A 17443-nucleotide genomic window follows, 5' to 3' on the forward strand; every position below is an offset into this window, starting at 1 on the left:
GTTGAAATCATGGACCAGGGTTGGGAAACGCAGCCATGTAATCGTCTGAGACTCCCGACCTCGGATGAGAGGGACGGATCTCTTCATCCTCTCATTCTGTCAGCCCTTCATCTCTTCAATCTCTTCCTCTTCTTCCTCTCTGCTGTGACTGTGAATCAGTTTGTAACATAACGGCCAACATTTGGTCCTCGCTCTGATCAGGTCTGACCTATAGACTTTAGTCTGGACTACCTTACAGCTGTTTTTTTTTTTTAGATTCACAGCTTTTGAAGTCGTGACACAGACAGAAAGGATGGTTGCCTGGTCGTGCTGTTGTACGGAGTTGTTCTTTTGTTTCTGTGTGACATTTAAAAAAAAATTCAGAAAAAATAAATGGACTGGGTCATCAGGAGATTTAGAACATTTAAAGAAATATTAAAGGTGACGCTTCTTCATAAATTTGTATGGAATAAGAGAAAGAATGTTTGTTTTCTTTGAGTCTGCCTTCTCTTTAAAAACAGAACATTACTACTGTCAAAATTCTGACTGTGATCTCAGAATTTTGACTATGATCTCAAATTATGACTTCAATCTCAGAACTCTGACTTTGATCTGAGAACTCTGACTTTGATCTCAGAATTCTGATTTGATCTCAGAATTTTGACTATGATCTCAAATTATGACTTTGATCTTAGAATTCTGACTTTGATCTCAGAATTCTGACTTTGATCTCAGAACCTTGACTTTGATTTCAAATTCTGGCTTATTTCAGAATTTCTACTTTGATCCCAGAATTCACAATTTTGAATGTAGAATTCTTAACCTCTCAGAATCCTGCCTGAGCTGTTTTTTTTTTTTTTTTTTAGCTAGGCGAAAGGAAACAGATCCATACTAACCAACTCAACAGGTCCTTTCCCCACCTCACGTTTCTGTCTCTGTTTATAAACAGAGCTTGTGTACGTTTGTCCTGCTGTAAGCAAAGCTGGTTTTGTCTGTCCCTGTAAACCCACTGAGTAGTTCAAACCCTCACTAAGACTCCTCTCTCTGTACGGCTGGTTGAACAGCTGTGGCGGCAGCAGCAGATGTGTAATGTTGCTCTCTCCATCACGGACGCATCAAGCAGCTGACGGAGGAAGTGTAGGGGTGACAGATAGACGCTCACACCGCTCCATCTCTCCTCCTTTTGCCTATCCTTCTTTGTTTACTTTCTTCCTTTTTCCTTATTTTACCCTTTTTCTTGTTCTTATTCCTTTTTGTTGTATCTGCACAGACTATTAATATGACAGGTTCAGACCCAAGCGCTGTCCCCTGTTTGATCGTTTCCTCCTCGCCTCAGACTCGCCCTCCTATTACTCAGCCAGAGAGGCTTAAGTGAAATATTATAAATAATCCAGCCTATTGAAATCTTTTATCAGCTGTGTCACTTTCATTATTCAATAAGCGATTAGTAACAGTCTTCCCAATTTAGCCATTAAGCACTGAGCGCGCTCAGTCGGCTCGCCGCCTGTCACGCCGGGCGGGCAGGTGAAGTATCTCCGTGTCAGTGCGAGGCCCGGGGTAATTCATGAGGGGGAACCGCCCTCTGAGGCCGAGCTCCCCCAGGTAGGACCGCACAGTGAGCACATGGGCACGAATTCAGACTGTAAGAGAAAATGTCCTTTTTCTTTTCAGCGCTTTCTTTAAAACAGGGTGTTTTTGTTTGAACTACACATCTGACCATTTAAATTAAATGTTTTATTTTCTTAAGAGGAGGACGTCATCAAAGGCAGAGGACGGAATGTTTATAGACTTTAAAGGATGATTTCATCAAAGGCAGAGGATGGAATGTTTATAGCCTTTAAGGATGATATCATTAAAGGCAGAGGGTGGAATGTTTATTTACTTTAAGGATGATGTCATCAAAGGCAGAGGATGGAATGTTTATAGACTTTAAAGGATGATTTCATCAAAGGCAGAGGATGGAATGTTTATTTACTTTAAGGATGATATCATCAAAGGCAGAGGACGGAATGTTTATAGCCTTTAAGGATGATATCATCAAAGGCAGAGGTTGGAATGTTTATAGACTTTAAAGGATGATTTCATCAAAGGCAGAGGATGGAATGTTTATAGCCTTTAAGGACGATATCATCAAAGGCAGAGGATGGAATGTTTATAGACTTTAAAGGATGCTTTCATCAAAGGCAGAGGTTGGAATGTTTATAGACTTTAAAGGATGATTTCATCAAAGGCAGAGGTTGGAATGTTTATAGCCTTTAAGGATGATATCATTAAAGGCAGAGGGTGCAATGTTTATTTACTTTAAGGATGATGTCATCAAAGGCAGAGGATGGAATGTTTATAGACTTTAAAGGATGATTTCATCAAAGGCAGAGGATGGAATGTTTATTTACTTTAAGGATGATATCATCAAAGGCAGAGGACGGAATGTTTATAGCCTTTAAGGATGATATCATCAAAGGCAGAGGATGGAATGTTTATAGACTTTAAAGGATGATTTCATCAAAGGCAGAGGATGGAATGTTTATAGCCTTTAAGGACGATATCATCAAAGGCAGAGGATGGAATGTTTATAGACTTTAAAGGATGCTTTCATCAAAGGCAGAGGATGGAATGTTTATAGACTTTAAAGGATGATTTCATCAAAGGCAGAGGTTGGAATGTTGGTGAAGCTGGGGATTTGGGGGTTCTTACCCCAACCATAGCTGGCCACTATCGTGGTTAAAGGGTTTTCCTCACAGACCATCCATGTTATAGCAAGTTTCTAAGATCTGGCTCCTGTTTGAGAGCCACAGTTCCCCTCTCTCTGAGTGAGGCTGGGTGAACCTAAAACAATGGGTTGCTTTTCGTTCATTAGAAGAATTCATAACATCACATTTACCAAATGCATGCCAGTATTTATTGCATACCATCAAGATTATGTCATACTGGGTCTTGGTACCAAATGTTTCGTACAAACCAAGCATGCCTGATATGAAGTTGCCCTCATGTGGGGATTCTAATGAGGATTTCCTGCCTCATATACAGACTTTAAAGATCCTTGATAGAGGAGCATAAATATAAGAGTAAAATCCTATCCTGACACAGATATGAACATTTCTGCTGATATTTACAGACAACATAACAGCCGTATGTATCAGCAGGATGCATGACTGAACCATCATGCTTTACCTTATGAGATGAATCATTAAGATTGCATTTTTCATCCTCTTTCCTGAAGCCCATGTTCTTGTTAACTAACTGCTTTCTGAACCCTCTGTTGATCCTGAAGTTTTGAAACCTGACCTCAGACACAGATGTTTGAAGAGGCCACACACAGCTATCAGCAGGATCACGTTTGTCTGTTTGTTCTTTGATTCCTGGACCAGAAAACTCCCCTCAGCAGGTGGACTGTGGCTCTTTAAAGCCGTTAAAAATGGTCAGGTTAATAAGGATGATCGTCTCTGTGCGCTGTCACAGGTGAATCGTGGTCAACGGGGGTCAAACAGGTGGAAACAAAGAGGCTCAGTGAAGATGAGAGTCCAGGTGGTCTGACAGATACCTGAGTGAGGAGAGAGTCAAGGCGGAATGTTTGGAATCTTTCAGTGTAATTTCTGTGACGGTTTTAGTGAAGTCTGATGCCATGGAGTTTTTGTCTGTAAGATGGTCACTGTGTTAGGTTAAATGATCTTAGGGCCATAAACATTGGTGCCCTGTTCTAACCAACTGACTGGTAAAGGCAGGGATGTTTGTAGTTCTGTCTCACAGAACTAGTGTTTACCTTCACCAGTCAGTTTCTGTAAACTACATAATGTAGATGTAGAAATAAGAAGGAAAAGCAAACTGGAGCTGAACAATTATGAATAATGAAAACAATCTAAATATTATTGATTTGAATATTTGGAATTTTTAAAGTGAATATGCAGTGGGGAGGATGGGAGCTACTTGAAGAGTCAGAATTCTTACTTTGATCTCAGAATTCTGAATTTAATCTAAGGGTTCTGAATTTCATCTTAGAAATCTGGCTTTGATCTCAGAAATCTGACTTTAATCTTAGAATTCTGACTTTGATCTCAGAAATCTGACTTGGATTTTGGAGTTCTGACTTTGATCTCAGAATTCTGGTTTTGATCTCAGAATTCTGGCTTTGATCTCAGAATTCTGACTTTGATCTTAGTATTCTGACTTTGATCTTAGAATTCTAAATTTGATCTTAGAATTCCGACTTTGATCTCAGAAATCTGACTTGGATCTCAGAATTATGACTTTGATCTCAGTAGTCTGACTTTGATCTCAGAATTGTGACTTCGGTGTCAGTATTCTGACTTTGATCTTAGAATTCTGACTTCGATCTCTGAAATCTGACTTGGATCTTGGAATTCTGACTTTGATATCGATATTCTGACTTTGATCTCAGTATTCTGACTTTGATCTCAGTATTCTGACTTTGATCTCTGAATTCTGACTTTGATCTCAGAATTCTGACTTTGATCTCAGACTTCTGACTTTGATCTCAGGATTCTGACTTGGATCTTTGAGTTCTTACTTTGATCTCAGAATTCTGCCTTTGTTCTCAGAATTCTGACTTTGATCTTGGAATTCTGACTTTGATCTTAATATTCTGACTGTAATCTCAGAATTCTGACTTTGATCTCAGAAATCTGACTTTGATGTGGGAGTTATGACTTTGATCTCAGTATTCTGACTTTGATCTCAATATTTTGGTTCTAATCTAAGAAATAATTCTGGATTTTTTTTTTTCACTGAAATTAACTAAAAGTTGTGTCTCAAAAGAAGGGAAAAAACACTCCCATGGCCTTGATCCTCTTCTTTAGAAATAAATCATCATATTGAAAATAACCTAAATCTATTTTAATTTTTTATTTTGATAAAGAACAAGTTTAAAAGTAACAGAAGTAGGATTTTGTGTACAGTATTCTAATAAGAATGATTTGAATTGAACATTTCCGTGACATTTCTGCTGTAATAAAATGTAAACTGGTATTTGACACCAATTATATGTTAAAGATATATTGCACCTTCTCTGATTTAAAAAACGGACTAGCATTTAATCTTAAATTTGATGACTTGCTCAGCCCTAAAATGAGCCATGATAGACCTTATGAAAAGTTGTGAGGCGTCTCTGACATAGCCTTGTTACTGATGGATCAGGCTGTGGTATGGTTAAAACATTTTGTCTTTACTCTGAATTAAAGATATAGTAAAGAAAAATACTGATTACAATGAGCCAAATGAAAATGTGAGAACTGACTTTAAGACGACTTAACTCCTCTCTGAGCAGGATCGCTCTCTCTCCTCTCTCTGGGCTCAAACCACTGACCTTTTTAAAGCGGCTGTGATTCATTTTTTAAATGATAATGTGTTTTTTAGATCGCCTCCACAGCTGAGAGCAGCTTTAATGTTTGTGTTTCATTTTAAACGATAAACTCTCGCCGATCACACGCCTCGCCGTCTGCAGGAGGAGGAGGAGGGGCGGTGAGGGAAACAAGCAGAGTAACATTTAAAGAGTCGACCGGACTTCATCGGCCGCACGCGCTGCTGCCGTGTAAAATGCTCCCAGTAGCCCCAGGGGAGGAAACATTACCAAGACGGCGTTTGGTTTAAGAGCAGCGTTTGGTTTAAGAGCAGCTTTAAGAGGAGGGAGATGGAAACACCACAGGAAGGATTAGAGACAACATGGAGCCTGAAACTCAGGGCGGAAACAGTCAGAGACGTCTTAAATTACAACATTGCAACAAAAATAATCCTACAGGTACAGCAGAACCACCATAGTGATTAAACGAACGATTCACCCAACACGCCTTCATTTGACCGCTTTATTTATGATTCTATGGGGGGGCTCCCTCTCTACATGTGTAGCCAAGCTGCAACGTGAGCTGTGGCTCCCTTCCTGCACATCTTTCTTGCTCTTCCTTTAGTACTAAAAGCAGAAAAAGACAGAAATAGAATAAATCAAAAGCTCTGCCAGTGTGGCGCTGTGTGAGAATCTAGAGAATAGAGGGCTCGCCTGTTTTTACCTTGAGCCATATGCATCTTTAGCCAAAATAGACAGGGATATGATGAAGGCATATTTATCTGGTTTTTGCAGACAAGTCTACATCTGTAGAATATCTCAGGGGTAAGATAACCAGCATGGCTACATTTCCTGTTTGTGCCTCTCTGCTGCTTAGAGGGATTTATGATGCATTTTCATGAGGTTGGGTTTTTTGGTGCACTTTCTTGCCTTTCTGGTCTCTTTTGTTATGTTGCAAACTTCCCATCATCCCTACTTTGTGCGTTTTGGCCCCTCTGCAATTTCTGGAGCCACCTGAACACTGCTGTTTACATCTGACTCTCCACTGTTTCTGTTTTTCTCTTCTTCATGTCGTCTGATTCCTCCACTCTGCTCCACCTCGATCCTTGTTTTCTTCTTTTCTACTTCCTGTTCCTCCTCCCTCTTCCTGCCGTCGGGGGACGCAGCCAAACGTAAAGCGTGGAAACTAAATCGTGTTGGTAGCCTTCGCAGCATTTACACCAACAGTCTCCACAACTCAGAAGGTAAAACATAAAGGAATGTTGTGGTGGACCCCGCCCACCCACTCTGACCCCGCCCACTGAAGGATGGAGCACCTTGTGCTGGTCAAACGTGCACCCAGTGTCACCCAGAGAGCCGTGATCAGTGATTTGTGGAGTCAAAAAACATGGGATAAAACTCATCCACTGTAGAGAGGCAGACAAGTGATTGAATAACTACGTTACCCATAATCCTCAGCTGCTGATATTAGACTGCAGAAGGCAAGGTCATTCACACTTCATTTTTAGGGGACAAAAATAAACTAGGGACTGCAAGCAGCCCTGGAGGGTCCCAGCCATATCAACAATCGTGAGAGTATTGCCCTTTGAATATGAGGTAGCACTGGCCGTCAACAGTAGGGGGCGCTATGACAAAGCAAGTTGGTAGATTTCAGAGGTGACCAGGCCAGCACTCATTTTTTTATCATGAAAAATTTAAAGAAACTGGGATGTTTTATGTTAGAGGTGTCCCTGGCTTCCTCCATTAGGTGGCACTACAGCAAAACCACGAAATGAATGAAGAGGGAGTCTCTTGTGCTTTAGTGTGAAATTAATGTTTGAATGTGTAGAGGACCTGTCCCTGATCATACCTGTGAGATTTGAAGCAAATCTGATGCTTCATATGAGAGTTACATCAACTTCCTGTGAAATTGGCGAGATATTGAAATGCTCACCATCAGCGGGGAGGTGCCCTTAAATAAAACATGTCTGTGTTATTGGCAGATATTTAGGACTTGAGTGCAAAATTCTGAAGTAACAGTTAGAGGACACCCACAGTCACTTCCTGTTGCCAGTGGGTGGCGCTTTAATGCTTTAAAGCTTGAGTGTGATTAGGCAATACTTAGAGCCAGTCAGCTTCTCACAACTTCTTTTGACCCACAAATCACCAAATCAGTGCCTCTCTCTCGATATGTTGGCCTGTCTTCTTCCTGCCTGAGTCACCTGACCTGTCTGTCGTGGCATATTTCCCCTCTTTGCATCCCTTTGCCCCGCCCTCCTCACCTGTGAGGGTTTGATGAAACAAACACACCCGTCCTGCAGGGAGGATGCGTGCAGGCAGCATGTGTGTTTGGGTGGTGTTTAGCCTGCACAGTTTGATGTGTCTTTGCTTTGATTGGACCTTTGGAGCTGATGTCACAGTGAGAGTGACGGCCATGGCCTTCTACGGCACGCCAAAAACAAGAAGTAGTGAAAGAACTGGTAACCATCATTTGATCAAACAAGGGAGATCAAAGAATGGAACAGTGGTGATGTAACATTCTTTTTTCCACTATGTGTGATGCACTGCAGGTGTTTGGTGTTCTTTGATCTACTTTTTTTATCAGAACAAAAAACAGTAAGTTTTTACATTTTTTTCAGTTCAGTTTTTTTTTTTTTTTTTTTTTTTTTACGTTTGAGATGAGAGAATTTCAAACCAAACTGTTTCCTATTTCCATTTTTTGTTTTCAAAATAAATTGAAACCTGAAAAAGTTTTGTTTAAGATCTTACTGTTTTTATGTTCTGAGCAACAAAAGAAAGCAGGTGATGTAACATTCTTTTTTCTTTCATGTCTGACCTGATGCAAGAGTTGTGAGATAAAGAATGTTACATCACCAGTGTTTCATTTCTTGATTTTTCTTTTTTTCTTTTTTTTTTTTGTATTAGAACACTAAAAGAAAATTGTTTTTTATTTGTTGGTCAGTGAATTTTAAGGCAAACAGATTTTTTTATCTGAATTGAGAAATATAAAATCAAGGTTAAGATTTTTTACAATTAACCATTTAAAAATAGGAGAAAAACCACTGGGACAATTCCCTTGGCCCTTTAAGGTAGTTCATTAAAATTAGTAACCAAAAAAACTGAGAAAAAAATGTTTTCAATTTGTCTTTTTGTTTTTGAAAAAACGATTGAAAGATAAAAAAAAATAACACCAGTGATGTAACATTCTATTATTTCCCCCAAAACCTCATGAGGGTCACACATACAGAAATAAAGAATGTTACATCATCAGTGTGCCATTCTGTTATCTTTCTTTTTGATCAGAGCACAGTAAGATTTTTTTAATCAATTTCTTTTTAAATAGATAAAAACAGAAACAAAACCGAAACAAATAAAGATGGAAGGAAAAACTTTTTTTTTTTTTTTTTAACTTTTGTTTATAAAATTATAAATGCCTGGACAAAGTGCACCTTTTTCCCTTTTTGTTTTCTTCTTTTGAATAGTAATTGGGAAGCAGCTTGTTTGTTGATTTTAAAATCTGAAGGCTGTAAAATACTCTAGCCATCAGTGTACACATGACTGTGTAGTGCAAATTCTGTACAAGGAAAGTTAAGTGAGCCTAAAATGTCAGTTTCGGTTACCCGCTGATCAGTTTATGAAGAGTAAAACATTACACTCTGTAGCAACAACAGATGCTTTGAAAGTGGTAACATAAACACTAGCAAATCTCAGTGTTACAATTTATACTGTTACCGTGTTTACTGGTGACTTTCCAGCAAATGTTAAAAACAAACAGAGTGTCAATGAATGGCTCTTTTTTGGCTCTGTCATAATAGATGGGTCATGATGGTCATATGACCACAAGAGGAAGAAAAAGAAGTTGAGTGTGCTCTGCCATCATGTTGAAGTTTAGATGGACCAACACAGTGAAGACAGACTCTGGTGTAGAATATTCTGGGTGTTTTTAAGTGTCAGATTCTCTGTGTTTCATCACATTGAAGAGCCACAAACCCTCTAAATCTCTTGGATCAGTCCTGATTCTGCTCCTGGTCCCACCGTTGTCGTCCCTGCTCAGGACTCAGGCTCCATATTTCTTTTTCAGGGAGACTAGTGAACAATCGGCTGTAATATTTTCCAGGTTATTAATGTTGTAAAAGGCTGAGAATAATATGGGGTGTAATGACCTGTGTCGCAAAGCAATACTGTGTGCGGTGACATTTAAGGCTTTTAATTTGTGTTTCCCCGGGCCCCCTTTTGTCTCCCTCACGCCTCCCCTCTCATTGCACCTACCGTCCTGCCTGTCACACACAAACGCCATGCTGGGCCGCCTCGACACCTCACACCCCTGACGACAGGATTGTATGCACGCCCCCCCCCTTCGCCCCGCGTCTTGTAAATGCTGTAGATTTGGTTTGTTCTGTTTCTGCTGCTAAAGGTTACCCGTGTCAGAGTTCACAAATTGCCTCGCTGCCACCTCTCTCCGTGAGAATGTCGCCCACAGTAGCCGAGGGCGTTGGCAGTAATTACCAAAACAGAGCGTTCGACCCGCCATGTGAGTGTTTGTCCTCACAAACATAGACTTAATCCTGATTACACATGCTGGAGAGAAGACGGGGCCTCCAGGTTCAGACGTAAGATGATGCAGAAGTGTCTTTAGATGGAACTCTTTCACACAAGAGACCTGGGCCTGGATCCGTGTACACCTGAGCCCCAATGACTAGTTCTCTGTGGTCAGTGTTAATGAGCTAAGAGGCTAGCTGAACCCCTTTAACTGCTTTTCTCCCTCATTTTGGCATATCCATGATTTTTAATGCTGGTAATGCTGATATCACATAAAGATAATTAATCTCCTGGGGTACTGGACAGACTGGAATCACAACTGGGGACCTAGACTGGTCTCCATGCAAAAGGCAAGGGTGGAATGTTTTATAGGCTTTGATAACATAATCTTCAAAGGCAGGACGGAATGTTTTACAGGCTTTAAAGACTGACATCATCAAAAGCAGATAATGGAATGTTTTTATAAGCTTTGATTACATCACCTTCAAAGGCAGAGGATGGAATGTTTTATAGCTTTAAAGACTGACATCATCAAAGGCAAGAATGGAATGTTTTTTCAGCTTTGATGACATCATCTTCAAAGGCAGTGGATGGAATGTTTTATAAGCTTTAAAGACTGGCATCATCAAAGGCAGAGGGTGGAATGTTTTTTAAGCTTTAAAGACTGACATCAAAGGCAGAGGACAGCATGTTGGTGGAGAATGTTGCCAAACGGTAGGCCATAGTTGGCAACTTAAGCAAAGGTGTGTGGAACAGGTGAAAAATCTTCTCTTTCATCCAAGAGCATTAATTTTTTAGCAACAGTAACAAGGTCTCGCCAACTTTTCCGTGTCACACTTCTCACATGTTCAGTTAAATATACTCCTATTTGTGGCATGAAAAAAAAAGAAGAAAAAACAGGCAGAAACATGCCTTCAAATCGGAGTTTAATGGCCCAAATTAACGTACAGAAATAGGTGAAGTATGATTACTGGCTTTATTACTGTTATTATTCTATGTGAATGTAAACACAGAGATAGGTGAGGTATGATTACTGGCTTTATTACTGTTATTATTCTATCTATGGTGAATGTAAACATAGAGATAGGTGAGGTATGATTACTGGCTTTATTACTGTTATTATTCTATCTATGTGAATGTAAACATAGAGATAGGTGAGGTATGATTACTGGCTTTATTACTGTTATTATTCTATGTGAATGTAAACACAGAGATAGGTGAGGTATGATTACTGGCTTTATTACTGTTATTATTCTATCTATGGTGAATGTAAACATAGAGATAGGTGAGGTATGATTACTGGCTTTGTTGCTGTTATTCTATCTTTGGTGAATGTAAACAGAGATAGGTGAGGTATGATTACTGGCTTTATTACTGTTATTATTCTATCTATGTGAATGTAAACATAGAGATAGGTGAGGTATGATTACTGGCTTTATTACTGTTATTATTCTATCTATGGTGAATGTAAACATAGAGATAGGTGAGGTATGATTACTGGCTTTGTTGCTGTTATTCTATCTTTGGTGAATGTAAACGTAGAGATAAGTAAATCTTTGGATGTGATCATATTTTACTTTCCTCGTCTTTGCTCTAGAGTAAAACCATCTGCAGTTCTCCGTCTATACGGCCTGATTCCCCCTCATTTTATTCATTAGCCGTCTCGCTGTGCTGGGTCAGCGTACAGCATTTAAATCCCGAAACAGCATTTAATTTACGCTGCCGCCGCGGAGGCAGGGCCTTTCTGGATTGTTGGTTTCCATAATTGTCAAGCAGCCAAACCTCCACCCCCTGAAAACAGAGGATCATGGGAGTTTAATTATGATGGGATTCTTGCTCCTGACCCGCGGGGCCCGACCGGCGCTTGATGGGTGGGCTGTCGATTAGAACGGAGAGCCAGGAGCCTCCAAATACACTCGGGAAAATGATGATTGTCTGTGTGTTATGTACAGTTTGTCCTTCATTACACACATTTACATATCTTTATTTTAATGGAACCAACTCCTCAACCTTTGGTTTCTCAAAGTTTACCACTTCCAGGAGATCCTTCGCATTTAAAGATCTTTACTGGTCCTTAATTTTCTCCACATGTAGGTCTAACTACCAGAGTCTGACCATGATGGAGGTGGATCTGTAGCATGTTTAGCAGCAGGATTTGTTAGGGTTTAGTTGCATTTTTTTATTTCTGATGCATAAAGAAGAAAACTGACAGCAAGAATTCAGCTTGGAAAATCAGCTTTGGCTGCAAACTTTGGCGTCAGTCCTGGCTTTATAGTCTTAAATTTATGGTTCAATTTATCAAATTTTTTGAGGAAAATATTTAAAATCACCAATTCTTAATGCTGGTTTAGCTCAGCTGGTAGAGCAGACAGCTCTACAGTCCTCCACACACTGGAAGCTGGACTTACTCCTGGTACAACGATAAACTGGCCAGTGTTGGAGGCTGGGTTTGACTTTTTATGAAGCAGTAGTGACCTACAGCATCATCTTCACAGGCAGAGGATGGAACGTTTTAAAGACTTTAAAGGATGACATCATCAAAGGCAGAGGATGGAACGTTTTATAGACTTTGAAGGATGACAACATCAAAGGCAGAGGATGGAATGTTTTATAGACTTTGAAGGATGACAACATCAAAGGCAGAGGATGGAAAGTTTTATAGACTTTGAAGGATGACAACATCAGAGGCAGAGGATGGAACATTATATAAACTTTAAAGTTTGACTTCATCAAAAGCAGAGGATGGAACATTATATAAACTTTAAAGTTTGACTTCATCAAAGGCAGAGGATGGAACATTATATAAACTTTAAAGTTTGACTTCATCAAAGGCAGAGGATAGAATGTTTTATAAGCTTTAAAAGGATGACAACATCAAAGGCAGAGGATGGAACATTATATAAACTTTAAAGTTTGACTTCATCAAAGGCAGAGGATAGAATGTTTTATAAGCTTTAAAAGGATGACAGCATCAAAGGCAGAGGATGGAATGTTTCATAATCTTTAAAGGATGACATCATCAAAGGAAAGGACAGAGTGTTTGATAAACTTTAAAGGATGATTCTGTCAAAGGCAGAGGATTGAATGTTGGTAAAGCTGGGGATGTTGGGGCCTTTTCCCTGCATATCTTGCCACATAGTAGGCCATGGTTTGACACCTTTTGTAAAAGCAGATGGAACTGGCTAGGTGCTTGGGTAATTCATGCTTCATTATGTTGCGGTGTCTGAAGTAACATCCAGTGTTTCTATGGCTGTCACACTGGCTCTCTCATGACAGCCATCTACACGTGGAACATCCTGCTACTAAGAATTTATCTGGGTTTGAAAATTTACTCTGCCGTTGGTGTGGCCTTTGTTGTTTTTTCTACAGATTATTTCCCTATTCTCTCAGAAAGATGTGAGGACATCCAAAGCAATCCCAATGATTTAAGAGAAGCTCGCACACTTTGAGCCTACCCTCAGAGATCTGCCTGTCTTTATTCAGGTGAAAACATTGCTAACTGCTGTAGAATAAAGCTCATTAACCAGTCTCTCCATCACTGATTTCTAGTAGTGAACGGATGCTGAATGAGCCTCTAACTCTGAGAAGATGTCTGGTTAACCTTGAGCCAATCACCAGCCTGTAAACAGATTTAATTAGCTCATCGTCAGCCTGGAGCAGAGCAAAGATGAGAACGATGAGGAGGAAAGAAAACTTTAGTCAGTGAAGGTGTTTTTGGTTTCTTTCTCCTTAAAGTGTCAGACTCTCAGAGCCGCTGGTCAAGCCTCCGGCGCTCTCTTCCCTACGTTCCTCTTCTCCCATCCTTCCTTTCCTCCCGCCCGTCCTCTCTTCAGACGAGTCCATTGATTATCCCGAGCCGTGCCGGAGGGGAACTTCAGCTCCGGTGCTCTGAGACGCTCCCAATTAGCCAAATGACTGGAGTTGAGGAAGAGCAAATGGTCGTTCCCTCGCGGGCCGGCCGTGACCGCTCTCCGTCTGATTAAACCTCTCATCTTCTCACGGCTCTCGTCAGGAAACTGCTGCTTCCTGAACCGCTCGGCTCAAAGTGTCAGCAGTGATTACAGACAATGAAATCTGCCGTCTCAGAGAGTAAAGATGTAGAGCTTTATGTCTTTACATTCAGGAAACAGCACTTCTACTTGTGTCTTTACTTGTTGGGGTCACAGCAGCAGAAACTGAGGCATGCTGGGAATGATACAGGGTGCTGGAGGCTGTCCTTTGATAAAGCGTCCTGTCTTCCCTCCTCTCAGGGTTAATGGTAAACAGAAGCTGCTTGTTGTCTGATGTGTCGCTGTGATGATACCGGCTCTGAGCTGCTCCTTCACATCCTCTCTGTGAGCGTAAACGCTTCCAAATGTGCACAAACGCTCCACAACTTCAACAGGACCTCTAAACATGCTGCATGTTTAACCCATGTAAAGACACAAAACTTTACAAAACTTCAACAGAACCTCTGAGAACACGCTGCATGTTAGAGCATGCATGTAAAGTTACAAAACTTTACAAAACTTGAATTTTATAAAACGTTCCATCCTTGCATTTGAAGATGTCATCCTGTAAAGGCTTGGCATTCTAACTGAAATAAAGCTGCGGAGTGTTGGAGGTGTTGCTGAATATTCCTCATCATTCCCAGCCTTTTCCCCTGTCCTAACTCGTGGATCATGTTGTGCCTAGCGGGGCCCTCCTGAGGGGCCCCACTCAGGAGTCCCTGCTGTAAAGAAATGTTGGGTGCTTCTTTAGTCAGCCACTCGCTCACTCGCTCAGTCTAATTGAATCCTGATTGTCCCATTAACCTCAGAGGGGGTTCTGGGTAATTGATCCATGTGCTCCCCCTGCAGCAGGCCCTGATTGTAATGACTGACCCCTCGGTGGGGCAGCGGGGTAATTTGGGTGACATCCTGGCTTCAGGGGACGGGGTCACGTAGGTCAGGAGGGGTCGGATCAGGAGAACAGGTGTCTTTCAGACTGAACCAGGAGGTTCGATCATGAAGGGGAGACTAGAAGGAGGATTTTCTGTCAGGAGTTTGAGTTTGGACCTGTTTGATTTCTGCAACTCTCCGTTTAAAACCAAGCTGTTTAGAAGTTGTTCTTCTTGTTTTGTGGACACAGCTGGCAGATCGAGACTCGTCCCTTTGTTGAGATAGATTTCAGGCTTTTCATGCCTTTATGTGCAGAGATGAACAGTGAAAGGTCTGAAGGGCTTTCTGACCTCTAAGCTTTCTCTTAGAGGTCAGCATTTAGATTGATCTGATCAGCTGACCGGCAGAACACTGGACTGTGGATCAGAGCGTGGACCAAACAGCTGATTTTAAAGCTGTACTCTGTTTTTGTCTCATTTCCTACAGCTTTTTACTGTTTCTCTCTCCCACAGAACAAGAGGAGAACTTTGAGTTCACCATCGTGTCTCTGACGGGGCAGACGTGGCACTTCGAGGCCACGTCGTACGAAGAGCGAGACGCCTGGGTGCAGGTCATCGAGAGCCAGATCCTCGCCAGCCTGCAGTCCTGTGAGAGCAGCAAGAACAAGGTGAGAGATGAGTGGGATTTCAGATTACTTCACTAAAGTCTGTGTTGGAGAGTCTCAAACATCCATCAGTGAAGGATAGACCCTTTCAAAATAAAACTTTAGAGACTTAAAGAGGAACTAAAGCCCAGAGATGACTCTGATGACATCATGTCTGTAACGTCTTTATGATGTCATAAAGGCTGGGAGGGAGGGGGCATAAGACACGCCCACTCCCTCCTTTCCACTGTCCCTCATCAGCCACAACATCATTCAGGGTCCGTTCGAATAGTCCATTTTAGCCACCTTGTTTGCCACATTCCACCCATTCTTCCTCTTTTCTCACCACTTTTAACTCGTCACCCATTGCTGCATTATTCAGCAGATATGTAATAAAGTTGTCTCAGTTTCCTCTACGCCCTGGTTTCAAACATTACTTTCCTCATGCTTCAGTTCAGTGTTTCCATCCATAGTTTCTTCACTAGAGGTAATTCTGTTTGAAGGAAGGAGGTTTACATCCTGATATTTTTAAATAATGATAGATAAAAGTCATATTTGTTGCTCTGATCAGAGAGATTATTGTTCAGGTTAAAAGTAAAACCTGCTTATCCCAGCTTAACTTTACTATTAATCAGGATTTTACTGACCCTCCATTGGCCCCCATGTGTAAGGGCCCCAGAAAGCTCTCCCCTCTACGCCCCCTCATGGCCGTTCTTGGAAGTGCTGATGACTTTTAAAGCTGTTATTGGAGTCGTCGTCCTGAAATCATCAGGAATGAAAGCAGGATTATTCCAGGACCTCACGGCCTCCTTCCTCCTCACTAACTCTGAGGTTCCCATAATTAAAACAGTGATTACTGCGGCTCTCTGCTGCCATTTTCCACCTGAACCTCTCAGCCCGCCGTGTTTATGCCTCAGGCTCTCAGAGCCTAGCTCTCCACCCCCCCGCCCTTATTCCATTTGTTTTCTGTGTTCTTCATTCACTCTGAGTTTAGCCTGAAACAGCAGCAGCGTCAGGAACAGCATCAGTTTGTCAGGTCTGTGTGTTTCTGAGGGTTTGATAAGTTAGTTTGATATAAAAACAATAAAAATCTGAGCTTCAGTGATCTGGGAGATCACTTTTAGGACACAGCTGGGACGCATCAGGACACAATGATGAGTTAATAGAAAAGCCACCTCCCGCTACGTTCACACGCTCTGTAGAACAAACGTGAAGTCAGAGGGAAGTCAGAGTGAAATGAAGTTTTCTTTTCTTCTTCCAGTCTCGTCTGACGAGTCAAACGGAGGCCATGGCGCTGCAGTCCATCAGGAGTATCAGAGGAAACGGTCGCTGTGCCGACTGTGAGGCTCAGAGTGAGTAAACAACCAATCACAGAGTCACCTGCTGCTGCCACATACCTGGATCAGTGTTTGTGTGAAACGCTCAGAGCAAAGCATTCCTGAGTGTGCAAGCCAACACCAGCACGCTGTTCAAATCTCAAACACTGGAGACGAATGAATCAGTTAAAAATTGCAGGCAAATACCAGCATGCTGTCTCAATGGCTCTAAACATAGGCAACTTTGCATTGGAGAGGAATAAAGCTGCAGAAATTGCAGACAATCTTCTGCCGTCTAAATTGCATGAATATTGGCAATGCTTCAGTGGAAAGGAATAAATCAAAAATCACACAAAAACATCAGCTATGTCATGTTGGAGAGGCATAATCACAACAATAATTGCAAACCAACTCAGACAGGCTTTTGTTTGCTTAACACAGGGGTGTCCAAACTATGGACTGGGGGCCAAATGTGGCCAATCAAAAATGAGCCTGCATTCAATAGGCCCTTAATGGAGTGTGAAACTTGTGCTACACTGTATTATTCCTCTTAGTTTCAGCACAAGGCAGTGCTACCATGCTAATACTGTAAACAAAAATTTTGACAGAAGGATTTCTGGCTGTTTTTTCAGGACTAAACTGAGACGATGCTATAAATAGTAAGAATACTGGCAACCAAATTCATAGAGATATCTTGATTTATAACGCCCTAAGGGATTACAGCAGCAAATAGCCGCACCAATGATGTTGCAGGGGCGGGGCCAGTGGTAGCCAGAGCTGACTGGGGCCCCCTGAAATCTGATTGGCCTCCCCAGAATCCTCAAAACGATTGGCC

General features: G+C 41.4%; 1 protein-coding gene across 4 annotated transcripts in view; it reads left to right on the forward strand.

The window, feature by feature from the left end:
• Positions 1 to 17443, forward strand: part of agap1 (ArfGAP with GTPase domain, ankyrin repeat and PH domain 1) — a 245778-nt gene that overhangs the window by 203307 nt on the left and 25028 nt on the right. For all 4 annotated transcript variants that reach the window (XM_041782109.1, XM_041782110.1, XM_041782111.1 and 1 more), the window contains 2 exons: positions 15162 to 15316; positions 16554 to 16644. In XM_041782109.1, the coding sequence (XP_041638043.1) occupies positions 15162 to 15316; positions 16554 to 16644 (246 nt within the window). The remainder of the gene's footprint in view (positions 1 to 15161; positions 15317 to 16553; positions 16645 to 17443) is intronic.

This window comes from Cheilinus undulatus, linkage group 24, assembly GCF_018320785.1.
Source record: "Cheilinus undulatus linkage group 24, ASM1832078v1, whole genome shotgun sequence".
NCBI lineage: Eukaryota > Metazoa > Chordata > Actinopteri > Labriformes > Labridae > Cheilinus > Cheilinus undulatus.